The 26456-nt window shown below is 45.9% G+C and overlaps 4 protein-coding genes and 1 pseudogene across 4 annotated transcripts; 3 read left to right on the top strand and 2 right to left on the bottom strand.

The window, feature by feature from the left end:
- Positions 1-74: 74 nt before the first annotated feature.
- On the bottom strand, positions 75-8862 carry LOC130884330 (cyanocobalamin reductase / alkylcobalamin dealkylase-like; annotated as a pseudogene).
- On the bottom strand, positions 8848-10110 carry LOC130883796 (eukaryotic initiation factor 4A-III-like). Its single transcript, XM_057784572.1, has one exon. The coding sequence runs from the start codon at positions 10108-10110 to the stop codon at positions 8893-8895; it is 1218 nt and encodes a 405-aa protein (XP_057640555.1). The 3' UTR covers positions 8848-8892.
- Positions 10111-19517: 9407 nt separating this feature from the next.
- LOC130883654 (pre-mRNA-splicing factor CWC22 homolog) lies at positions 19518-22547 on the top strand. The gene is given in 2 exon segments (XM_057784299.1): positions 19518-21658; positions 21660-22547. Coding segments are annotated over 2 exon segments (2682 nt in total). The 5' UTR covers positions 19518-19655; the 3' UTR covers positions 22339-22547.
- Positions 22548-22598: 51 nt separating this feature from the next.
- On the top strand, positions 22599-23099 carry LOC130884328 (coiled-coil domain-containing protein 12-like). Its single transcript, XM_057785435.1, has one exon. It carries the CDS (start codon positions 22617-22619, stop codon positions 23097-23099), a length of 483 nt encoding a protein of 160 aa, XP_057641418.1. The 5' UTR covers positions 22599-22616.
- A 317-nt stretch (positions 23100-23416) lies between these two features.
- LOC130884470 (BUD13 homolog) lies at positions 23417-25127 on the top strand. Its single transcript, XM_057785583.1, is given in 2 exon segments — positions 23417-24024; positions 24026-25127. Coding segments are annotated over 2 exon segments (1710 nt in total).
- The last annotated feature ends 1329 nt before the right edge of the window (positions 25128-26456 follow it).

Raw genomic sequence — 26456 nt, 5'->3', positions numbered from 1 at the left:
TCTGTGTTGAATGTGTTTGTCTTAACCAATGTAAACTGAGTCTTGACTCTCTTTGACGAGCTTTGGGAAATAGTGAAAATAAATGTGTTTCTTTCACACATCTTTAATCCCAGCACTCAGGAGGAAGAGGCAGGCGGATCTCCAAGTTGGAGGCTAGCCTGGTCTACAGAGTGAGTTCCAGGACAGCCATAGCCACACAGAAAAACCTTGTTTTGAAAAACTGAAAAAAGTGCTTTTCCAAAACCCAAGTTCTACCCCAAATAAATCTACCAAAGTGGGATTCCACAGGGGAAAGGTATCAAGGGCCTGGGGAGAGAGGTGGTGAGACACTGGGGCTAAAGCCAGCTTCGTGCTCTGCTGGAATTCTGAGGCTTGGTAAGCCTGGAACTGGGACGTTCAGATGTAGTGCTATGGTGTTCCGAGGGCGGGGCTAAGCCTAACAGGGCCAAACGTTGTGCAGGTGGGGTGGAAAAGTAGATCTGCTCTTCTGAGTACCGTTCTGCAGGAGTCACGGCATCCCGGTAGGTCCAGTCATGCCAATGGAAATTGAAGCCTTCAAGCAGAGTGATGCGGCCAGCTCTTGTAGGCACACAATCAGGGGGCTTTCTGGGTGGCAAATTTGGCACTTCAATCCCTGGCAGCAACATTACTCCTTGGATAGCAAACCAGGCCCCAAACTGGGGGTGTATGCACACACCTGCTATGTACTGGGGAGAAGGGAAAAGCAAGGCAGAGTTACAGAGGCCATTTTGACACTAAGTCCAGCTATCATTATTGAAGCTTTTTTTTCCCTTCAATTTATTGTTATGTGCAAGCTGTATCTACAGAGATAAACTTAAACTCACAGAGATCCGCCTGCCTCTGCCTCCCGAGTGCTAGGAGTGCCACCACCGCCTGGATCTTTTCCTGATTTGTAAGAAATTATTATTGTGTACATATGAATGTACCTATGGGGCTCAGAGGACAGTTTCATGGATTTGGCTCTCTCTCCTTTACATGGGTCCCAGGGGTCAAACTCAGGTTGGTATGCTGGTGTGGCACACAGTGCCTTTACCCCCACCTCACTGTCCTGTCTTCATCTTGACCTCCTTCTCAGAAACATTCTAAGGAATAAGGAAGGGCTCCCTTGTGCCTTGACTTGCATTACTCCGCCTCTGGATTTTCCAGAGACAGCCAGGAAACACAGTTTTAAGAACAAAGCAGTCAAGCTGGGCAGTGGTTGCATATGCCCCGTCCTCAGGAGGCAAAGGCTGGAGTTTTTTGTGAGTTTGAGGTCAACCTGGTCTACACACTTCCAGAATAGCCAGGTTATTTATCACACAGATAAATCCTCTCCTCAAAACAAACAAATAAAACAGATCCTGTCTGGCTTGGCTGCCTGTGCTTTAAATCCCAGTACTCCTAGGGCAAAGGTATCTCAAGGAGTTCAAGGCCAGCCTACACAGTGAGTTCTAAGACAGCCTCAAGTGTAGAGACCTTGTTCAAAAACAAAAATAGAGCAGGAAGAGGTGAGGTGACTCAGTGAGGGAAGGTGTTTGCAGCCAAGACTGACAACCTCGGTTCATCCCCAGGGACCCACATGGTGGAAGGAGAGACTTGACTCTAGCAATTATCCTATGGTCTCCATAAGGGCATGCAGAACACAGTAAAAAAAAAAAAAAAAAAAAAAAAAAAACCATTAAGATTTATTTATTTAGTTAGTTTTTTTTGAGATAGGGTTTCTCTGTAGTTTGGAGCCTGTTCTGGAACTCACTTTGTCTACCAGGCTGGCCTCAAACTCACAGAGATCTCCCTGCATCTGTCTCCCTAGTGCTGGGATTAAAGGCGTGTGCCCCCAATTGCCCGACTTATTTTTTTTATTGTACTCTCTCTGTAGCTTTGGTGCTGGTCCTGGAAGTAGCCCTTGTACTACAGGCTGGCCTTGAACTCACAGAAATCTGCCTGCCTCTGCCTTCTGAGTGCTAGGATTAAAGGAGTGCGTCACCACCACCCAGCTGTAAGAGAGATTTTAAATTTTTTTTTTTTTTTTTTTTTTGGTATTTTGAGACAGGGTCTCTCTGTGGTTTTGGAGCCTGTCCTGGAACTAGCTCTTGCAGACCAGGCTGGTCTCGAACTCACAGACATCCGTCTGCCTCTGCCTCCCAAGTGCTGGGATTAAAGGCAAGCGTCACCACCACCCGGCTACAAGAGAGATTTTTAAAATATTAAAAGGGCCCAGGCTTTTGAACTGTGATGTCCTCAGGTAAACAAGAAAGCAGGCGGCCTATTTGTCAGGACCACAGATACTTTGTCCTGGGTTATGTATCAACGTCAGGAAAGGAAGGTGATGTAATGTGGAACCTCACAGGGATACTTGGAGGGGCTTTTACTAATTTTCTCTAAATCCCCACTCATTCATTCACATGTTCTCTAACCTTGGTCCCCCATGGATCAGCATCCACATCTTGTCTTTGGTAGTAGTAAGCAGCCCCGGCCACATGGGCTGCAGTCTGGGCTAAAAACTTAGGGCGCCGGTTGGGGTGAACCTCATAGTCAGCAATGACTTCTATTTGCCGTTCTGGAAACTTCTGGAACAGAATAAGGGGCTCCTGTTAGCATGATGGGAGTCACGACTGTTCCACGAAGGCATAAGATGTGTATTAACATGGCCCTGGATCATAAGCCCATGGTTTGGTTTTTTGAGACAGGGTCAGAATGGCCTTGAACTTGCTATACATTGCAAAGATGATAATCTTGCCTTTACCTCCCTACTGTTGGGATTCTCCAATAAAAGCCATATCTCAAGGAAAAACATAACTTTAACCTCTATTAAAAAAGAAGTCAGGCCTGACAGACCTTGCTTATAAAACCAGCCCTGGAGAAGCAGATCCTGAGTGCTTGCTAGTCACACCCACATATCAAGTTCCAGATCATTAAGAGATTCTGCCTCAAAGAGTAAGGGACTGAAGAAATGGCTCAGTAGCACTTATTGCTCTTGTAATCGATACAGGTTCAATTCCCAGCACCCAGCATGGCTCGCAGCAATCCATAACCCAAGTTCCAAGGGATCCAACATAGTGCATATGCAGGGAAAACATTCATCCACATAAATTCTTTATTTTTTTTATTTTTTTTCATATAAATTCTTAATAACAAACAAACAGGCCAGGCAGTGATACCACAAGGTCGTTAATCCCAGCACTCTGGAGACAGAGGCAGGTTGATCTGTGGGTTCCAGCTTGTTCCAGGACAGCTAGGGTTGTTACACAGAGAAACCCCATCTTGAAAAATGAAAACAAACAAACAAAAAAAAAAAAGAGAGAGAGAGAGAGACTGAAGGTAAACAACACCCAAAGAACACCGTTTGGCTTCCATATTCTCACAAACATGTATGTTCACTTACACATAAAGAAAAATAAATTCCTCCTTTTTATTATTTTTTTAAAAATTTTTTTATTGGTATTTGTTGAGCTCTACATTTCTCTCTCTACCCCTCCCTGCCTCTCCCCTCCTGCCTTCAATCCTCCCCCAAAGTCCCCATGCTTAAAATTTACTCAAGAGATCTTGTGTTTTTATACTTTCTACTTCCCATGCAGATTAGATCTATGTAACATGTAAGTCCCTCTTACTGTCTACATTGTTGTCTAAATTCTCTCGGATTGTGGTTTGTAAGCTGGCTTTCTTTGCTTTATATTTAATAACCACCTATGAGTAGTACATGTGATAATTGTCTTTCTGTATCTGGGTTACCTCACTCAAAATAATGTTTTCTCGCTACATCATTTTCCTGCAAAATGCAAGCTGTCATTATTATTTTTTTCTGTTGTGTAGTACTCCATCATGCAAATGTACCACACTTTTTATTTTTATTCATTCTTTGGTCGAGGGGCATTTAGGTTGTCTCCAGGTTCTGGCTATGACAAACAAAGCTGATATGAACATAGTTGAGCACATGTTCTTGTGGCACGTTTTGGCATCCTTTGGATATAGACCCAAAAGTGGAATTACTGGTTCTTGAGGAAGGTTGTTTCCTAATTTTCTGAGAAATCACCACACCGACATCCAAAGGGGGAACACCAGCAATTCAGAAGTGGAATTTTTTCCCCTTAACCTCTCCAGCTTAAGTTGTCATCAGTGTTTTTGATCTTGGCCATTCTTTTTTTTTTTTTTTTTTTTTGGTTTTTTTCGAGACAGGGTTTCTCTGTGGCTTTGGAGCCTGTCCTGGAACTAGCTCTTGTAGACCAGGCTGGCCTCGAACTCCCAGAGATCCGCCTGCCTCTGCCTCCCGAGTGCTGGGATTAAAGGCGTGCGCCACCATCGCCCAGCGATGTTGGCCATTCTTCAAATGTAAGATGGAATCTCAGAGTTGTTTTGATTTGCATTTCTCTGATGACTAAGGATGTTGAACTAAGGTGGGGGCAGACACTGCAACCACAGTGCACATGTGGAGGTCAGAAGAATCTGGGCCTCGGTCCTCTCACTCTGCCATGTGGGTCCCAGAAATCAAACCCACGTTTCTGGGCTTGACCACAAGTGCCTTTACCTCTGAAGAACCTCACCTGCCCAGTAAAAGCTATTTATTAACCAAGTGTGACATGGAGCCCACGAACTGAGGGAGTGTATTTTGTCTGTTATTGAATAAAAATCAGCTAGGGAGTCAGAGAGGAAAACAAAACCTGATATCTCAGGGTTGGAGACAGGTAGACAGTCACAAATTCCAGGTCAGCCTGGTCTATACAGTGAATTACGGCCATCCAGGTCTATACCTGTCTCAGACACAAATAAACAACAACACAAAAACAAAGAATTACCCGAGGAGGCCAGGCAGGCATGGTGGTGTACAAATGTACACTGAGCATTTGGGATGTTAAACAAGAAGAAAGCCTTGTAGCAGAAGCCAGTCTATAAGCTATACAGAGAGGAAAAAAAAGCAAAAAACCCTAAAATGACCAGAGATGTCTAAAACCCATAGTTCTCATCTTCTACTTGACCTGGTTCATCAGAATCTCTTTGGAGGAGGCCTGGAGATTTTAACGGGCTCCACAGTGATTCTTATTTATTCCAAAAGCAAGCAGTCCTCAACAGGAGGAAAAATGGAACCGTCTTGTTTCAGGATGTTTTCTTTACGTGTTTGAGTGTTTCGCTTGGATGTATGTCTGTGCACTCCTTGCACGTCTGGTGTCTGTGAAGTCTAGAACAGGGCTTTGGATCCTATAACTGGAATTAATGGTGGTATGAGGACCTGACTTTGCAGACTCCATTTTAAAGAGGGGGCATCATCTTAAGCCATATAATGAGGGGGGATCTCAGCTCAGATATGTGCTGATATCACAATTTGGATGGATACCCTGAAAATAGCCACCTAAGGAGCTAGGGAGCAGGGCCATAAACCTTACCGGGGTTCAGATGTTCCTAGGAGGCAGCCTGCCCTTGAAGATACCTTGTCAGTGTTTAATGGCTCTTTGTTAGGGTTTTCATGCCCAAAAACTGACCAATGGTTTCAGAGACTACTTTGCCCTATGCCCTCCTTACCCAAACCCAGGATGACAGGACATGAACGCCCCTTACTATGGCATTTCCCCTTTAAAAGTTCCCCCCTTCCCGGGTTCAGGCTGCACTTCTCTCACCCACTGCATTGCTGTGGTAGAGGTATAGTCCAAACTCAAGTTTGAATATTAAAAAACCCTCTTGTGCTTTATATCAGAATCTGTCAGAATCCGGTTTCCTTTTGGGGATAATAAACTAGGGCGTAACAATGGCTATATGGCTGTAAGCTGTCACGTGTGTGCTGGGAACTGAACATGGGTCCTCTGTAGAATAAGTACATTTAACTGCTGAACCATCAGAGAGGAAATGGAAATAGTTCTTTTTAAGCACTAGGGATTTTACTATGATTTTCTCACTTAGATGTAACTGCCTGATGAGTTAGCTAACTTGAGCAATCTGCCATTTAAAACTTATTTCAAATACTGTAAGGGGTTGCCAACAACCTTATTTTAGAACCAAAAGTTTATTGAGTGCATAAGAGATGATGCCAGCCTGGATAGTAACAAAGTACACATGCAGTGTGACCAAAAGTCCGTCCTAATTTTTATAGCCATATATTTATTAACTTATTTACGGGCATGTACCATGGCACACGGATCAGTCAGTTCCCTCCTTTCACCATGTAGCACCTAAGGATGAAATCAGATCATCAGGCTTGGCAGGAAGTGACCTTATCCACTGTGCCATTATTGAACTATCCAATAGCCAGAGAGTTCCTAGGGTGACAGATTCTAGATGCTACACTCAAGCACAGAAAGTATAATTAAAAATAAAATAAAATAAAATAAAAAAAGTATAATTAATTTCTTGTTTCGATTTGTTGAGACCTTAACCCTGCTGTGTGGCCAATATGACCTTGAAATCTATTTTCCAGCCTCTACCTCACGGATGCTGGGATTACAGCGTGTGCTGCTACATCTCTCTCAAAATTCCTTGTTGCTGCTCAACAGGTCTGATTTTACACTCTCAACTACATGGGGAGGGATTTCAAATTCCAACTGGTTTGGTTGGTAGTAGTCTTCTTACAACCATAGCATAATAAACTGACAATTTCTTATTTTTATTTTCAAAAAATAGCGTGTTTTTGCTCACAGGACTTTCTTTCCTTTTTTGAAGGGAAGGTGTCTCATTAAGAAACCCAGGCTGGGGCTGGGCAATGATGGCGCACACCTTGAATCGCAACTCTTGGAAGGCAGAGGCAGGTGGAGCTCTGAGTTCGAGGTCAGCTTAGTCTACAAAGTGAGTTCCAGGACAGCAAGGGCTGCCTCAAAAATAAATAAATAAATAAATAAATAAATAAATAAATAAATAAATAAATAAATAAATAAAAATAAAGAGGGCGAGCGAGAGGAAAAGAGAGGGGAAGAGAGAAAGAAGGTGAGAGAGAGCTTGGGAGAGCAAAAGAGAACAAGAGAGAACAAGAGAGAAAAACAAGAAAAGGAGAGAGTGTGGGAGAGTAAAAGAGGGAAAAAGAGAGAGAGAGAAGAGATAGAACGAGAGAGACTAAGAGAGTGAAAGAAAAAGGAAGAGAAAGAAAGAAGAAGAAAGAGAGCACCGGGCAGTCGTGTATGCCTTCAATTCCAGCACGTGGGAGGCAGAGACAGGTGGATCTCTGTGAGAAAGAGAGCAAGAGAGAGGGGGCTACGGCTTCTCTCACCCTATAGCCCCAGACTCTTCAGCACCCCTCACACACACCAGTCCAGAAGGCGTGTGGTCAAGTTTATTACGGCAGTGCTCCTACTTTCCCATACCTGTATTATTTCCTTTCCAGACATCTCATTAAGTGCCTGACTAAAGCCTCTTGAAGGAAGAAGGGCTATTTTGGCTTGTGCTCGAGGGGACACTGTCCACCATCACAGGAAGGCGTGGTGCCCAGGGGTTCCACGGTGGCAGGAACACGAGGCTGCTCGTTCACATGTCAGTACCGCCTATATTCAGGGCCAGTCAGTGCTTCTGCCCACCAGTTAATCCGCTCTGGAAGATTTACACACACCCAAAAGTGGACTCCCCTGGTGCTCTGGGCATTTTATGACCCATTCGAGTTTGGCAATTAAAATTAAGCATCACAGTGTCTTTCTGACTCATGCTTCTAGACATTCACTATAAACACTATAAAAAATAGGCAATTGTTGCGACAAGAATGGAATGTTTAATGTTTGTCTAATCGATAGTCATATGACCATTGTATGACTTAAATTAGCCACTGTTTTTGTTTCTACTTTACTATGAGGACTGGAGATGTAACAAGATTAAATATATTTTGGTTCATGTAATTACAAGTTAGAGAGCAAGTATTTGAACTTCAATTCTTTGAAGACCATAAGGCTTATTACTATGTTAAATATAGATTATAGTGTATATATTTCCTCTTTAACCCCCTTTAAGACATGTTCTCTACTGGACTAGCATCAAACATGCTCTTGAACCGGCCTTGAAATTCTGAACCTCCTGGCTCTACCTCCTAAGAGTTTAGATTCCTAGCATGCATGCAAAACACACCTGGCTCTTTTTTACTTTATTAATTTTGAAGACAGATCTCACATGGCCCAAGCCTGCCCAACTGAGGGGCGCTTTGTTTTGTTTGTCTGTCTGAGACACGCTTGCTATGTAGCTCAGGCTAACCTTGAATACATGGCCCACATTTTCTCAGCCTCTTTAGTGCTGGTATTATGAATATGTGCCCCTATAACTGGCTAATTGTGTATACTGGCTAGTCGTATATCAACCTGATACACAAAGCACAGTTATCTGAAAGGAGGGAACCTTAACTGAGAAGAAACCTTCATAAGATCCAGATGTAAGGCATTTTCTTAACTAGTTATTGATGGGAGTGGGTCCAGCCCATTGTAGGTGGCTCCATCCATGGGCTGGTGGTCCTGGGTTTTATAAGAAAGGAGGTTGGGTAAGTCATAAGGAGCAAACCAGTACACAGCACTCCTTCATGGCTGCCCAGCCCACATCATAATCAACAATGCGCAATCCATTGCCATCAGTGCCTTGCAGCTTTGGTCCTTTTTTGCGCCTCTTCCGAAGGGACTCTGAACCTCCTTCCTGGCGGCATCTGCTCCAGACAAGTAACTTCAGACATCCACCCTTGGAGAGAACTTGAGCTGCCACCACGGCAGCAACGAGGGAGAGGCTGACTTACAAATTTTTTTTCATGGGAAAATTTCCATGTTTAATGTAAAAGGCTGAAAGCATTGGATTATTTACATGTGGGTTAGAAAAGATGGCAGCGCCCGAGCGTCTTCCTGAGGGGCTGTGAGAAGACAGTTCATTTAAACCCCTTTAAATAGAGGCTTCCCGTTCCGAGGAGGAGCTCACGATAGGCGCCATATCCAGGCCCTTGATGCACGAGCACCAGCTTCAGATCAGGTCAGCCACATTCATGGGCATCTCGTCTATCTGGGTGGAGTAGTACTGCTCTACGTCCCTGAGGATGCGGATGTCATCGTTCTTCACAAAATTGATGGCCACACCCTTGCGGCCGTAACGCCCTGATCTCCCGATTCTGTGAATGTACAGTTCTCTGTTGTTGGGCAGGTCGTAGTTAATGACGAGGGACACCTGAGGGACATCCAGGCCGCGAGCCCAGACATCTGTAGAAATGAGCACTCGGCTGGCACCTGAGCGGAACTCCTTCACGATGGACTCGCGCTCCTTCTGGGGCATGTCCCCGTGCGTGGATGACACAGTGAAGTTGGCTTCTCTCATCTTCTCTGTCAGCCAGTCAACCTTCCTCTTGGTGTTGCAGAAGATGACAGCCTGGGTGATGGTCAGCGTGTCGTAGAGGTCACACAGAGTGTCAAATTTCCACTCCTCTCTTTCCACCGCCACGAAGAACTGCTTGATGCCTTCCAGAGTCAATTCATCACGCTTCACCAAGATGCGGATGGGGTCGGTCATAAACTTGTTGGTCATCTCCAGGATCTCGTGAGGCAATGTGGCACTGATGAGAACCACCTGTGTGGCTGGCGGCAGGTGCCTGTACACATCGTAGATCTGCTCCTTGAAACCTTTGTTCAGCATTTCATCAGCCTCATCCAAAACCAACATCTTGATAGCCCGTGTCCTTAAACTTCTACGGCGAATCATATCAAAGACACGTCCCGGGGTGCCTGCCACAACATGTTGCCCACAGTCCAGCTTCCGGATGTCCTCCCCAACATTGGTGCCCCCAATGCAGGCGTGGCACTGTACGTGCATGTAGTCCCCCAGAGCCAGCAAACCCTTCTGAATCTGTACAGCTAACTCTCTTGTTGGAGCCAAGATCAAAGCCTGCGTTTCTCGAACCTGGATATCCAAGCACTGGAGGACTGAAATGCTGAAGGTGGCCGTCTTACCGGTGCCAGACTGAGACTGTGCTATGACATCTCTCCCCTTAATTATCTGCTTCATAGCGCGCTGCTGGATTGCTGAAGGCTTCTCAAACCCGTAGGCGTAGATGCCGCGCAGTAGGTCCTCCCGCAGGCCCATGGTGTCGAACGTGGGGGTCACGTCCACCTCCTCGCTGCTCTCGAACTCCACTTTGGTCATGTCCTCCTCTTTGAGCAGCCGCTTCCGCGCGGAGCCCATCGTCGCCATCGTGGTTTGGCCTCCAGGAATCCGAGTCCACCGAGAGGTGAAGAGCGTGAGCGGCAGCGGCCTGACCTACAAATTTTTAAAAGTTCAATATAGTGCAATGCAAATAATACAAGACACTGTCTCAAAAAGAATAAATTTAATTTTAAAATAAAATCATTATTTATGATGAGACTCTCAGGTCTCAGGTTTCTTTTGTATTAGACAAATACTTTTTCTGAGTATGGTATTTTCTTACACTCTAAATTTTGTTTTGCTTTTTATTTTTTGGGACAGGGTCTCCTGGTCCATGTAGACCAGGATGCCCTCCAACTCACAGAGATATGCCTATCTTGGCCTCCTAAATATTGTGATTAAAAATGTCCACCACTAAAGCCCTGGCTTAAAACTTTTGTAAATGAAAATTTTCAGTCTTTTTCTTAAGTCTGTTGCTAACATAAGAGTTATTTGGCATGTGTAAGCCAACAAAACACAAAGAGCTCCGGCAAATAAACAGCAAACCAATACGCAAGCCAAGCCCGCAGATTCGCAGACTATTCTGCTGTTCCACTCCAGATTTCGGTCCATAGAATATTTCTATACTACACTAACGTCGCAAAAGCACTATGGGAACATTTATTTTATTTTATTTTTTTGGTTTTCTGAGACAGGGTTTCCCTGTGGTTTTGGAGCCTATCCTGGAACTAGCTCTTGTAGACCAGGCTGGTCTCGAACTCACAGAGATCCGCCTGCCTCTGCCTCCCGAGTGCTGGGATTAAAGGTATGCACCACCACCGCCTGGCACTATGGGAACTTTAAAAAGAGTTCAACTTACACAGGTCATAGGTTTAAAGTAGAAAAGAATGTCTAGGAAACATATTTACTTTAAGAAAAAAGAAAGGCAAGCCAGGCGGTGGTGGCGCACGCCTTTAATCCCAGAACTTGGGAGGTAGAGGCAGGCAGATCTCTGTGAGTTCGAGACCAGCCTGGTCTACAGAGCTAGTTCTAGGACAGGCTCCAAAACCACAGAGAAACCGTGTCTCGAAAAACCAAAAAAAAAAAAAAAAGAAAAAAAAAAAAGAAAAAAGAAAGGCTTGGATGTGGTGGCACACGCCCTTAATCCCAGCACTCAGGAGGCAAAGGAAGGCGGATCTCTGTGAATTTGGTGCCTGCCTGGGCAACAAAGAGAGTTCTAGGACAGCTAGGGCTGTCACACAGAGAAACACTGTCTCAAAAACAAAACAAAAAATAAATAAATAAAAACACAACAGTTTAAGAGAAAATGAAAGGTTTTGGGTTGTCTCTGTTATTTAAGATGACTCAATTTCAGAGAAACTGAGAAGCCTGCTGCAACCATACAGGCTGGGCTGCTAAGGATGAGGAGGTGTAGAGAATCTGGAGTAAGTCTCAATAAACTGTACCACAATTAAGAAAAACACAGACACAGATATAGGGGTTCAACAAGACGTCCAGAACAGCAAAGCAGTCAGCCACTACCACTTACCTCTCTGTCAGTTCGAGTATGGAGATCCTGCCTCCAGGAATCCTCAGAATGAGACTGGCTGAGAGCTGTCTCCTCCTGTCTTATATTCCTCTCCAGTGCTGGGATTAAAGCCATGAGACACTACCGCCCAGTTCAATAGCAAACTAGTCTGGCTACTTGGATTAAAGGTGTGTGATGTCACTGCGTGGTCTGTGAGGCTGACCAGGCTTGGTTGCAGGTGCCTTTAATTCCCCTATACAGGGAGCAGAGGCAGGTATTGTCTCAATGAGTTCAAGGCCAGCCAACACAGGGAGTTCTAAACCAGCTAGAAGTGTAGAGACCTTGTCTCCAAAACAAAAAGAAATAGAGCAGAAAGAGTGAGGTGACTCAGTGATCGACGGTGTTTGCAGCCAAGCCTGACAACCTCGGTTCATCCCCCGGGACCCACATGGTGGAAGGAGAGACCTGACTCTAGCTGTTGTCCTTTGGTCTCCATAAGGGCATGCAGAACACGGTGATTTAATTTATTTTTTATTCATTTATTTACTTATATATTTATTGGTTTTTTGAGACAGGGTTTCTCTGTAACTTTGGAGCCTGTCCTGGAACTAGCTCTTGTAGAACAGGCTGACCTCGAACTCACAGAGATCCACCTGCCTTTGCCTCCTGAGTGCTGGGATCAAAGGCGTGCGCCACCACCGTCCGGCCTGGCCTCCTATGTTCTTAAAACTTTGTGTTTCCTGGCTGTCTCTGGAATATCCAGAGGCAGAGTAATGCAAGTCAAGGCACAAGGGAGCCCTTCCTTATTCCTTAGAATGTTTCTGAGAAGGTGGTCAAGATGAAGACAGGACAGTGAGGTGCGGGTAAAGGCACTGTGTGAAACACCAGCATACCAACCTGAGTATGACCCCTGGGACCCATGTAAAGGAGAGAGAGCCAAATCCATGAAACTGTCCTCTGAGCCCCATAGGTACATTCATATATGCACAGTAATAATTTCTTTAAAATGGGGGAAAGGCCTGGGCAGTGGTAAAACACTCCTTTAATTACAGCCTTCAGGACAGAGGCAGAGGCAAGCGAATCTCTGTGAGTTCAAGGCCAGCCTGGTCCACAAGAGCTAGTTCCAGGACAGGTACCACTACATTCTCCATTACATCACTCATTCTGAGCATTTGGGGACAGAAACAGGTACTCAGTGAGAAGCACCTGTGCATGGGCACATACAAACCAGGCCTGTGCGTCCTTTCCAGGATGGTCCAGGGCCTGGCTTTATGCACATCACAGTCTCGCTAATGGTTGGTTTGTCATTTTACTTCCTCTTAGAACTTCAGAACACCCTTTCTAGCCTGGAACCCAGCAGCTCTCAGTCCCATACCCACAGCCTTGGGCAAGAGGATCTGTTCCTTCAGGGCCCCAAGGTCTTGGGGAGTGACCTGTGAGGATTTGTAAGAAGGATGAGCTAGATGAAGCGTCCATCCGGGGCGGTCTTCTCACCCCTCCGCTATGTGACCTCTTTCCCGAGGCATCTCGCTGTCCAGCCATTCCTGCTCCTCAGCTAATTTAAAATAAAGTGGCTTGGCTCTCCCTGGTGTGCTTTTTGCATTTCTTCACCCACATGAGATGGATTCTGCTGGACATTTCCTTCTCACCTCACTGCTTTCTGTGACCTCTGCCTCTGATTTCTGGCATGTATAGATACACGTTTGACTCCAAGTTCAGGTGAACTTGGAAAGCAATGATTTCCCCATTGTGGTGAGTAGAATGGGTTCAGATGCTGGTCTGAGGCAGTATTGATGAGATCGCAGAGGAGTGTGTGGTACCCTGGTGGGCACTAGATCTAAGCAGTCACACTGTCAGACTGCTTAGTGTAATGATATTTCATTTATATTTCAGTAAATAAAGCTTGCCTAAAGATCAGAGTGTAAAACAATCACCCTGGTAGCCTCACTGACCAGACAGTGGCATCACACACCTTTAATCCAAGTAGCCAGACTAGTTTGCCATAGAAACCAATCAGTAGTGGTACACGCCCTTAATCCCTGCCCTAGAGAGGACTATAAAACAGGAGGGAGACAGCTCTCAGCCAGTCTCATTCTGAGGAGTCTGGAGGCAGGATTGCTCTTCTAGGACTGACAGGTATGTGGTAGTGGCTAGCTGCTTTGCTTTTCTGGTGGTCATGTTGAACCCCAATATCTGTGTCTGTGTTTTTCTTTATTGTGCTACAGTTTATTGAGGCTTACTCCAGATTCTCTACACCTCCTCATCCTTAGCAGCCCAGCCTGTATGGTTACAGCAGGCTTCTCAGTTTCTCTGAAATTGAGTTATCTTAAAAAACAGACAAAACTCAAAACCTTTTTTCTTTTTGTTTTTATTCTTTGGTTTTTGAGACAGTATTTCTCTTTGTAACAGTCCTAGCTATCCTAGAACTCACTTTGTTGCCCAGGCAAGCATCAAATTCACAGAGATCTGCCTGCCTCTGCCTCCCGAGTGCTGGGATTAAAGGTGTGTGCCACCACCTCCAGCCTTTCTTTTTTCTTAAATAAACTAAATGTTTCCTATACATTCTTTTCTACTTTAAACCCATGACTTGTGTAATTAAACTCTTTTAAAAGTTCCCACAGTGCTTTTGCGACATTAGTGTAGGATAGAAATATTCTTTGGAGTGGAACAGCAGAAAGTCTGCGAATCTGCAGGCTTGGCTTGCGTATTGGTTTGCTGTTTATTAGCCGGACGGCTTTGTGTTTTCTTGGCATACAGATGCCAAATAACTCTTATGTTAGCAACAGACTTAAGAAAAAGACTGAAAATTTTCATTTAGAAAAGTTTTTTTTTGTTTTTTGTTTTTGTTTTTTTTTTTTTTGGTTTTTTGAGACAGGGTTTCTCTGTAGCTTTGGTGCCTGTCCTGGAACTAGCTCTTGTAGAACAGGCTGACCTCGAACTCACAGAGATCCACCTGCCTTTGCCTCCTGAGTGCTGGGATCAAAGGCGTGCGCCACCACCGTCCGGCCTGGCCTCCTATGTTCTTAAAACTTTGTGTTTCCTGGCTGTCTCTGGAATATCCAGAGGCAGAGTAATGCAAGTCAAGGCACAAGGGAGCCCTTCCTTATTCCTTAGAATGTTTCTGAGAAGGTGGTCAAGATGAAGACAGGACAGTGAGGTGCGGGTAAAGGCACTGTGGGGCACACCAGCACACCAACCTGAGTATGAACTCTGGGACCCATGTAAAGGAGAGAGAGCCAAATCCATGAAACTGTCCTCTGAGCCCCATAGGTACATTCATATATGCACAGTAATAATTTCTTTAAAATGGGGGAAAGGCCTGGGCAGTGGTAAAACACTCCTTTAATTACAGCCTTCAGGACAGAGGCAGAGGCAAGCGAATCTCTGTGAGTTCAAGGCCAGCCTGGTCCACAAGAGCTAGTTCCAGGACAGGTACCACTACATTCTCCATTACATCACTCATTCTGAGCATTTGGGGACAGAAACAGGTACTCAGTGAGAAGCACCTGTGCATGGGCACATACAAACCAGGCCTGTGCGTCCTTTCCAGGATGGTCCAGGGCCTGGCTTTATGCACATCACAGTCTCGCTAATGGTTGGTTTGTCATTTTACTTCCTCTTAGAACTTCAGAACACCCTTTCTAGCCTGGAACCCAGCAGCTCTCAGTCCCATACCCACAGCCTTGGGCAAGAGGATCTGTTCCTTCAGGGCCCCAAGGTCTTGGGGAGTGACCTGTGAGGATTTGTAAGAAGGATGAGCTAGATGAAGCGTCCATCCGGGGCGGTCTTCTCACCCCTCCGCTATGTGACCTCTTTCCCGAGGCATCTCGCTGTCCAGCCATTCCTGCTCCTCAGCTAATTTAAAATAAAGTGGCTTGGCTCTCCCTGGTGTGCTTTTTGCATTTCTTCACCCACATGAGATGGATTCTGCTGGACATTTCCTTCTCACCTCACTGCTTTCTGTGACCTCTGCCTCTGATTTCTGGCATGTATAGATACACGTTTGACTCCAAGTTCAGGTGAACTTGGAAAGCAATGATTTCCCCATTGTGGTGAGTAGAATGGGTTCAGATGCTGGTCTGAGGCAGTATTGATGAGATCGCAGAGGAGTGTGTGGTACCCTGGTGGGCACTAGATCTAAGCAGTCACACTGTCAGACTGCTTAGTGTAATGATATTTCATTTATATTTCAGTAAATAAAGCTTGCCTAAAGATCAGAGTGTAAAACAATCACCCTGGTAGCCTCACTGACCAGACAGTGGCATCACACACCTTTAATCCAAGTAGCCAGACTAGTTTGCCATAGAAACCAATCAGTAGTGGTACACGCCCTTAATCCCTGCCCTAGAGAGGACTATAAAACAGGAGGGAGACAGCTCTCAGCCAGTCTCATTCTGAGGAGTCTGGAGGCAGGATTGCTCTTCTAGGACTGACAGGTATGTGGTAGTGGCTAGCTGCTTTGCTTTTCTGGTGGTCATGTTGAACCCCAATATCTGTGTCTGTGTTTTTCTTTATTGTGCTACAGTTTATTGAGGCTTACTCCAGATTCTCTACACCTCCTCATCCTTAGCAGCCCAGCCTGTATGGTTACAGCAGGCTTCTCAGTTTCTCTGAAATTGAGTTATCTTAAAAAACAGACAAAACTCAAAACCTTTTTTCTTTTTGTTTTTATTCTTTGGTTTTTGAGACAGTATTTCTCTTTGTAACAGTCCTAGCTATCCTAGAACTCACTTTGTTGCCCAGGCAAGCATCAAATTCACAGAGATCTGCCTGCCTCTGCCTCCCGAGTGCTGGGATTAAAGGTGTGTGCCACCACCTCCAGCCTTTCTTTTTTCTTAAATAAACTAAATGTTTCCTATACATTCTTTTCTACTTTAAACCCATGACTTGTGTAATTAAACTCTTTTAAAAGTTCCCACAGTGCTTTTGCGACATTAGTGTAGGATAGAAATATTCTTTGGAGTGGAACAGCAGAAAGTCTGCGAATCTGCAGGCTTGGCTTGCGTATTGGTTTGCTGTTTATTAGCCGGACGGCTTTGTGTTTTCTTGGCATACAGATGCCAAATAACTCTTATGTTAGCAACAGACTTAAGAAAAAGACTGAAAATTTTCATTTAGAAAAGTTTTTTTTTGTTTTTTGTTTTTGTTTTTTTTTTTTTTGGTTTTTTGAGACAGGGTTTCTCTGTAGCTTTGGTGCCTGTCCTGGAACTAGCTCTTGTAGAACAGGCTGACCTCGAACTCACAGAGATCCACCTGCCTTTGCCTCCTGAGTGCTGGGATCAAAGGCGTGCGCCACCACCGTCCGGCCTGGCCTCCTATGTTCTTAAAACTTTGTGTTTCCTGGCTGTCTCTGGAATATCCAGAGGCAGAGTAATGCAAGTCAAGGCACAAGGGAGCCCTTCCTTATTCCTTAGAATGTTTCTGAGAAGGTGGTCAAGATGAAGACAGGACAGTGAGGTGCGGGTAAAGGCACTGTGGGGCACACCAGCACACCAACCTGAGTATGAACTCTGGGACCCATGTAAAGGAGAGAGAGCCAAATCCATGAAACTGTCCTCTGAGCCCCATAGGTACATTCATATATGCACAGTAATAATTTCTTTAAAATGGGGGAAAGGCCTGGGCAGTGGTAAAACACTCCTTTAATTACAGCCTTCAGGACAGAGGCAGAGGCAAGCGAATCTCTGTGAGTTCAAGGCCAGCCTGGTCCACAAGAGCTAGTTCCAGGACAGGTACCACTACATTCTCCATTACATCACTCATTCTGAGCATTTGGGGACAGAAACAGGTACTCAGTGAGAAGCACCTGTGCATGGGCACATACAAACCAGGCCTGTGCGTCCTTTCCAGGATGGTCCAGGGCCTGGCTTTATGCACATCACAGTCTCGCTAATGGTTGGTTTGTCATTTTACTTCCTCTTAGAACTTCAGAACACCCTTTCTAGCCTGGAACCCAGCAGCTCTCAGTCCCATACCCACAGCCTTGGGCAAGAGGATCTGTTCCTTCAGGGCCCCAAGGTCTTGGGGAGTGACCTGTGAGGATTTGTAAGAAGGATGAGCTAGATGAAGCGTCCATCTGGGGCGGTCTTCTCACCCCTCCGCTATGTGACCTCTTTCCCGAGGCATCTCGCTGTCCAGCCATTCCTGCTCCTCAGCTAATTTAAAATAAAGTGGCTTGGCTCTCCCTGGTGTGCTTTTTGCATTTCTTCACCCACATGAGATGGATTCTGCTGGACATTTCCTTCTCACCTCACTGCTTTCTGTGACCTCTGCCTCTGATTTCTGGCATGTATAGATACACGTTTGACTCCAAGTTCAGGTGAACTTGGAAAGCAATGATTTCCCCATTGTGGTGAGTAGAATGGGTTCAGATGCTGGTCTGAGGCAGTATTGATGAGATCGCAGAGGAGTGTGTGGTACCCTGGTGGGCACTAGATCTAAGCAGTCACACTGTCAGACTGCTTAGTGTAATGATATTTCATTTATATTTCAGTAAATAAAGCTTGCCTAAAGATCAGAGTGTAAAACAATCACCCTGGTAGCCTCACTGACCAGACAGTGGCATCACACACCTTTAATCCAAGTAGCCAGACTAGTTTGCCATAGAAACCAATCAGTAGTGGTACACGCCCTTAATCCCTGCCCTAGAGAGGACTATAAAACAGGAGGGAGACAGCTCTCAGCCAGTCTCATTCTGAGGAGTCTGGAGGCAGGATTGCTCTTCTAGGACTGACAGGTATGTGGTAGTGGCTAGCTGCTTTGCTTTTCTGGTGGTCATGTTGAACCCCAATATCTGTGTCTGTGTTTTTCTTTATTGTGCTACAGTTTATTGAGGCTTACTCCAGATTCTCTACACCTCCTCATCCTTAGCAGCCCAGCCTGTATGGTTACAGCAGGCTTCTCAGTTTCTCTGAAATTGAGTTATCTTAAAAAACAGACAAAACTCAAAACCTTTTTTCTTTTTGTTTTTATTCTTTGGTTTTTGAGACAGTATTTCTCTTTGTAACAGTCCTAGCTATCCTAGAACTCACTTTGTTGCCCAGGCAAGCATCAAATTCACAGAGATCTGCCTGCCTCTGCCTCCCGAGTGCTGGGATTAAAGGTGTGTGCCACCACCTCCAGCCTTTCTTTTTTCTTAAATAAACTAAATGTTTCCTATACATTCTTTTCTACTTTAAACCCATGACTTGTGTAATTAAACTCTTTTAAAAGTTCCCACAGTGCTTTTGCGACATTAGTGTAGGATAGAAATATTCTTTGGAGTGGAACAGCAGAAAGTCTGCGAATCTGCAGGCTTGGCTTGCGTATTGGTTTGCTGTTTATTAGCCGGACGGCTCTGTGTTTTCTTGGCATACAGATGCCAAATAACTCTTATGTTAGCAACAGACTTAAGAAAAAGACTGAAAATTTTCATTTAGAAAAGTTTTTTTTTGTTTTTTGTTTTTGTTTTTTTTTTTTTTTGGTTTTTTGAGACAGGGTTTCTCTGTAGCTTTGGTGCCTGTCCTGGAAGTAGCTCTTGTAGACCAGGCTGGTCTCGAACTCCCAGAGATACGCCTGCCTCTACCTCCCGAGTGCTGGGATTAAAGGCGTGCGCCACCACCGCCTGGCCATTTAGAAAAGTTTTGAGCCAGGGCTTGAGGGGTGAACATCTTTAATCCTAATATTTAGGAGGCCAAGACAGGCGTATCTCTGTGAGTTGGAAGGCATCCTGGTCTTCATTGACCAGGAGACCCTGACTCAAAAAATAAAAAGCAAAACAAAATTTAAGAGTGTAAGAAAATACAATACTCAGAAAAAGTATTTGTCAAATACCAAAGAAACTCTAGACATGAGAATCTCATCAAAAATAATGATTTTATTTTAAAATTTATTCTTTTTGAGACAGTGTCTTGTATTATTTGCATTGCACTATATTGAACTTTTAAAAATTTGTAGGTCGGGCGGCGGCACGGTGGCGCTTTAGGTGATGCGTGGAGACAGCAAAAGGAAACTGTCAAGGAAATCAGACCATTGAGTGCGTGTGTCTTGAACCAACCGGAGGAGTCGAGTTTATTTGGTCACCTGACACTTGCAAATAAAAAGTAGTATGGCCCACGTGAAACATTCCTCTGGTCATGACAGAAGGGAGAGCCACAATTCATACCACCGGAACTCCTCCCCAGAAGACAGACATGCAGAACAAGAAAGGTCCCCCCGGGATAGAGATTACTCTGATTACAGCCGGTCAGACCATGAGCGTTCAAGAAGAGGGTATTCTTACGATGACGGCGTGGAGTCACGAAGGGACCGAGAAAAACGCAGAGAAAGAGAAAGAGATGTGGATCGGAAAAGGTCCCGGAAATCCCCATCTCCTGGAAGAAGGAGCCCAGAACGAACTGTAACCCACAGTTCTACTCAGGAAGAACCTCCCATGAAGAAGAAGAAGGATGAGCAGGATCCACTGCTCACCCGAACAGGGGGAGCATATATTCCTCCCGCAAAACTCAGGATGATGCAGGAGCAGATCACAGATAAGAACAGCTTAGCCTACCAGAGGATGAGCTGGGAGGCCCTGAAGAAATCAATCAATGGTCTCATTAACAAGGTCAACATCTCCAACATAAGTATTATTATCCAAGAGCTCCTTCAAGAAAACATAGTCCGAGGGAGAGGCCTGCTGTCCAGGTCTGTTCTGCAGGCGCAGAGTGCGTCTCCAATCTTCACTCATGTCTATGCAGCTTTGGTGGCAATAATCAACTCAAAATTCCCACAGATTGGAGAATTAATCCTCAAGAGACTAATTCTTAATTTCCGGAAAGGATATCGAAGGAATGATAAGCAACTTTGCCTGACTGCTTCTAAATTTGTGGCACATCTTATTAACCAAAATGTGGCACATGAGGTTCTGTGCCTAGAGATGCTCACCTTGCTGCTGGAGAGACCAACAGATGACAGCGTCGAGGTAGCTATCGGCTTTCTCAAGGAGTGTGGCCTCAAATTAACCCAGGTGTCACCAAGAGGCATCAATGCTATCTTTGAACGCCTGCGAAACATCCTGCATGAGTCTGAGATTGACAAAAGAGTTCAGTACATGATTGAAGTGATGTTTGCTGTACGGAAGGACGGATTCAAGGACCACCCTGTTATTCTGGACGGGCTTGATTTAGTGGAAGAGGATGATCAGTTTACCCACATGCTCCCCTTGGAGGATGACTACAATCCAGAAGATGTTCTTAATGTTTTCAAGATGGATCCTAATTTTATGGAGAATGAAGAGAAGTACAAAGCTATTAAAAAGGAAATTCTTGATGAAGGAGACAGTGATTCAAACACAGACCAAGAAGCTGGAAGTAGTGAAGACGAGGAGGAGGAAGAGGAGGATGAAGAAGGAGAAGAGGAGGAGGAAGGACAAAAAGTAACTATTCATGACAAAACAGAAATCAATCTAGTCTCATTTCGCCGTACAATATATCTTGCTATTCAGTCAAGTTTAGATTTTGAAGAATGTGCGCACAAGTTGCTGAAGATGGAGTTCGCTGAGAGCCAAACAAAAGAACTCTGCAACATGATACTTGATTGCTGTGCCCAGCAAAGGACCTATGAAAAATTTTTCGGCTTGTTAGCTGGGCGGTTTTGCATGCTGAAAAAAGAATACATGGAATCATTTGAAAGTATATTCAAAGAACAGTACGATACCATCCATCGCTTAGAAACAAACAAATTGAGAAATGTTGCTAAGATGTTTGCTCACCTTCTATACACTGATTCACTTCCATGGAGTGTTCTTGAATGTATAAAGCTCAGTGAAGAAACCACTACATCGTCTAGTAGAATTTTCGTCAAAATCTTTTTCCAGGAACTGTGTGAATACATGGGTCTTCCTAAACTGAACGCGAGGTTAAAGGATGAAACTCTGCAGCCATTTTTTGAAGGACTGTTACCTCGAGACAACCCACGGAATACCCGCTTCGCCATCAACTTCTTCACCTCCATAGGTCTTGGAGGTTTAACGGATGAACTGCGAGAGCACCTGAAAAATACACCCAAGGTCATCATGACCCAGAAACCAGAAGCCGAGCAAAAGAAACCCGCCCTGACCTCGTCATCTTCCGTCCTCTGACTCAGATTCCGACAGCAGCGAGAGCAGCTCAGACTCCTCCAGTGAAGGGGGCGGCTCCTCGTCCGACAGCAGTCAGAGCTCCGTCTCAGCTAAAGATACAAGAAAGAAGAGACAAGGGAAGACCAAAAGTGAAGAAGTAGAGAAAGCAGCCAGGGTCCAGCAGACGCGTGACAGGAGGAGAGAAGAAGGAAGGGAGGAGCAAAGGCACCAAGAAGGGAGGTCTGAGGGAGCAAGGTCTGAGAGACACAGAGCGCATGACTCCCGAAATGCTGACTGGAGGGATCCTGTGGCAAAGCCCATGGTGGACAGAAGGCTTCCTTCCCAAGAAAATAGTTACAGTAGAGTTCGGAATGGCCGAGACCAAGACGCGCACAGAGAGCTGCAAGACAAGCATGGTGAGCCAAAGAAGAAGCGACGAGAGAGAAGAGATTCTTTTTCTGAAAATGAGAAGCAAAGACCCCGGAGTCAGGACAGTGAAAGTGTCAGGAGGAAAGATCGCTCCAAGTCAAGGGACAGGAGCAGAAGACATTCGGGCCATAAGAGTGATGATGACAGGTATCAGAATGGTGCTGAGAGACGATGGGAGAAGTCTAGCAGACACTCTGAACATTCTAGAGACTCCAAGAGAAACCAGGACCGGAGGAGAGAAAAGTCTCCGAGACAGAGATGATCCTGATAACAGCTGCACACGCCTTACTTCTCTTCCGACATCTTTTTACACTGATGGATTTTATAGAGAACTCTGTATAAAGGACCTCTTTGTATCTGTATATTTTGAAGATGTTTTCTTTTTGACATGTTTTATAATTGATGTATCTCAAAGTCCTCTGTAAAATCATAAAGGGTCTCAACAGAGGGACTTATGTTTTGTGAATAAAAGGAACAAATGCTCAAAAAAAAAAAAATAAAAATTTGTAGGTCAAGAAAAAAGGCGGGGCCCCGGGTAAGATGGCGGCTGCTGCCACAGGTGTGGGCCGCCTCGAGGAGGAGGCGCTGCGGCGGAAAGAACGGCTGAAGGCCCTCCGGGAGAAAACCGGGCGCAAGGACAGGGACGATGGGGAGCCACAGACCAAGCAGCTCCGAGAAGAGGAGGAAGAAGATGGGAAGCACAGGGGTCTCAGGCTTCGCAACTATGTCCCGGAGGATGAGGACCTGAAGAGGAGGAGGGTCCCCCATGCCAAACCAGTTGCAGTGGAAGAGAAGGTGAAGGAGCAACTAGAGGCTGCCAAGCCAGAGCCTGTCATTGAGGAAGTGGATCTGGCTAACCTGGCACCCCGGAAACCTGATTGGGATCTCAAGAGAGATGTGGCCAAGAAGCTGGAGAAGCTAGAAAAGCGGACCCAGAGAGCCATCGCAGTGCTGATCCGTGAACGGCTCAAAGGCCAAGAAGACAGCCTGGCTTCTGCAATGGATGCAGTCACAGGCCTGTGACTCTGACTGAGGTGTTCTCCATGTCCCATCTGCCCAGCACCCATGTCCTGCGGGAAGATGGTCTTAGCCAGGGGTGGATTTAGGCTGGCCAGCACTTCCGGGTCTCAAGAACTAAGCTAGCCCAGTCAAGTCTCAACCTTTGTGAAATGAGGCCAGCTCGTCTCCAGGGCGTCCACCACTGTGAGTGTGTCAGAGCTGAAGTCTGTACATATGTGTGTATATTGAGCTTTTTTTCTTTTAACTTCTGGAAATAGAGACAAGTAAACTCCCCCCCCCCCAAAAAAAATTTGTAGGTCAGACTCTCCCTCATTGTTGTCATGGTGGAAGCTCCACCGCTCTCCAAGGCTGAATATCTGAAGCGTTATTTGTCTGGGGCAGATGCCGGCCAGGAAGGAGGTTCAGAGTCCCTTCGGAAGAGGTACAAAAATGGACCAAAGCCGGGAGGCACCACTGGCAAGGAATTGCGGATTGTTGATGATGATGTGGGCTGGGCAGCTATCTCTACTGCTAAGCCGGAAAAGGAGGAGGAAGAAGATGGAGATTTGCCTGTGGTGGCTGAGTTTGTGGATGAGCGTCCAGAAGAGGTAAAGCAGATGGAGGCCTTCCGCTCCAGTGCCAAATGGAAGCTCCTGGAAGACCACAGTGGAGATGGACATTTCCATCATGATGAACGAGATCCATCTTCTCCTAGGAGGTCCCGTCATGACACCCCAGATCCATCTCCTCCCAGGAGGGCCCATCATGACAACCCAGATCCCTCTCCTCCCAGGAGGGCCCATCATGACACCCCAGATCCATCTCCTCCCAGTAGGTCCTGTCATGACACCCCAGATCCATCTCCTCCCAGGATGGCACATCATTATACCCCAGATCCCTTTCCCCCAAGGAGATTCCGTCATGACTCCGACACATCTCCTCCTAGAAGGGTCTCGGGTGTCACCCCCCAGAGGGGTCCATAACCGCTCCCCTGACTTAGCCACACATAGGAGGACTTTTGACCCTTCAGACCCACAGCCTCTCAGGAGGGCCCGTCATGACTCCCCGGATTTGGAGCTGCCCAGAACTAAGAGTAGTAAAGTTGCATCCTCTAGCAAGACTGTACTTCAGAGGGGGCTGGGACCCTTTCACTTGTCACTCTCCAAGGTCAGCAAGTGTGGGCTGGACTCTGATGACTTTTCTCAGTGGAAATGGCAGCTTGATCCTCAAGGTGTCTGCCAAAAAGCCTCTGATTCAGACCTTTGTCCTCCATGTCAAAAACAAAATCCAGGACACCAGGATTCTGACTCAGATCTGTCACTGCCACGGAAGAGACAGAGGCGCCGGAGCTCTGACTCTGACCTCTCTCCTCCCCGGAGGAGACAGAGGACAAAATCTTCTGATTCAGATCTCTCTCCTCCTCGAAAGAGTCCCCGTCCCGGGAGAAAGACTGCACGCATGTATTCTGGAGCAAAAACTGGGCTGGTGCCCGATGTCCAGCGGGAGCAGCAGGAACTTCAGAAACAGGACCAAGACACCACAGCCCTTGGAGCTCAGTTTGAATTCGCTGAAACTGTATTTCGAGACGAGTCTTGTCGGAAGAGGAATTTGAAGCTGGAACGCCTGGAGCAGAGGAGAAAAGCAGAGAAGGACTCAGAACGAGATGAGCTCTATGCCCAGTGGGGCAAAGGGCTTGCTCAGAGCCGGCAACAGCAGCAGAATGTAGAAGATGCCATGAAGGAGATGCAGAAGCCTCTGGCCCACTATATCAATGATGAAGATCTGGATCAGATGCTGAGAGAACAAGAAAGAGAGGGGGACCCGATGGCCAACTTCATTAAGAAGAATGAGGCTGAGGAGAACAAGCACAAGAAAGCCAGGCCTCACTATAATGGTCCTGCCCCTCCTCCCAATAGATTCAGTATCTGGCCTGGCTACCGCTGGGATGGAGTGGACAGATCCAATGGCTTCGAACAGAAGCGCTTTGCCAGGCTCGCCAGCAAGAAGGCTGTGGAAGAGCTTGCCTACAAGTGGAGTGTGGAGGACATGTAGCTTCTCTGAGGCTGTGCGGTGCTGAGGTGGTGGTGGCACAGGACAGCCCGACATCCAGCTCTAATGCTTGTCTTGCTAGACACAGACCAGCAACTCGCGGTCAGTTCTGACCTTTGGACTAGGCACCTACCCTTGGCTGTGTCCATATTGTCTGTTGACTGACTGACAGCGACTTCTCTATCCCAGGGCTTGTTCTTTGCCAGTTCTTTCCATTTTATTTTTATAAATAAACACATATTTTTTTGTAAAAAATAAATAAGTAAATAAATAAAATTTGTATGTCTAAGATGTGCGTGGTGGCTCACGCCTTTAATCCCAGCACTGAAGAGGCAGAGGAAGGTGTACCTCTGTGAGTTCGAGACCAGCCTGGTCTATAATTTCAATTCCATATGAGAGTATCTGAGAACACAGACATCGGGGTACCATTCTGGAAAATAGCTGACTGAGAAGCTCTTTTCTCACGTTCAGCCACAAAGGATACACACAGATCCTCTGCAAAGATAGTCCCTTGGGGGCCTGGGTTTCTCTGCACAGCCTTGGTTGTCCTGGAATTGAAATTATAGACCAGGCTGGCTTCGAACTCATCGATATCACCTGCCTCTGCTTCCTGAGTGCTGGGATTAAAGGCGTGTGCTCCCACTGCTGACCGTTAGCCCACTGATTTTTAAATTCATTCTCACTTCAGCTTTCAGGATATGGTCAAAAGCAAGAACCAGATTCTTTGTCAGAATAGAGTGTGAATGTCCTCCAGCTCAGTTCTCAGCACAGTCCTTCTCTCTGAATCCTCACAGACAGGAAGGACAGAGGAAGAGAAAGAGAGACAAACAGACAAAGAGAAGAGAGAAACAGAGAAGAGGGAGGAGAGAGTGAGAGAGAGAAAAAGAGAAGAGAGAGAAAGAAAGAAACCCAGGCTGATCTCAGACGTCAGATTTCCCTGCTCAGCCTCTGGAGTGCTGAAATAATATCTGTGTTCCACCACACCCAGCTCAGACATTTTTCAAGAGGACAGAGAAAAGTTTTGGGGTTTGTTTTCAGTGACACAATGTTAGGGTTTCCATTGCTTTCAGTGAAATGCCAGGAGCAAAAACCAAGTTGGGACAGAATGGGTTTTCAGCTTACGTTTCCACATTGCTTTGTTCAGCATGAAAAGAAGCCAGGACGGGAAGGACCTCGAGCAGGACAGGAAACTGGAGGTAGAAGCTGAGGACGAGGCCATGGAGGAGTGCTGCGTACTGGTTTGCTCCTTATGGCTTACCCAACCTCCTTTCTTATAGAACCCAGGACCACCAGCCCATGGATGGAGCCACCCACAATGGGCTGGACCCACCC

Source organism: Chionomys nivalis, chromosome 11 (genome assembly GCF_950005125.1).
Source record: "Chionomys nivalis chromosome 11, mChiNiv1.1, whole genome shotgun sequence".
Taxonomy (NCBI): domain Eukaryota; kingdom Metazoa; phylum Chordata; class Mammalia; order Rodentia; family Cricetidae; genus Chionomys; species Chionomys nivalis.
This window is presented reverse-complemented; position numbering and strand designations above follow the sequence as displayed.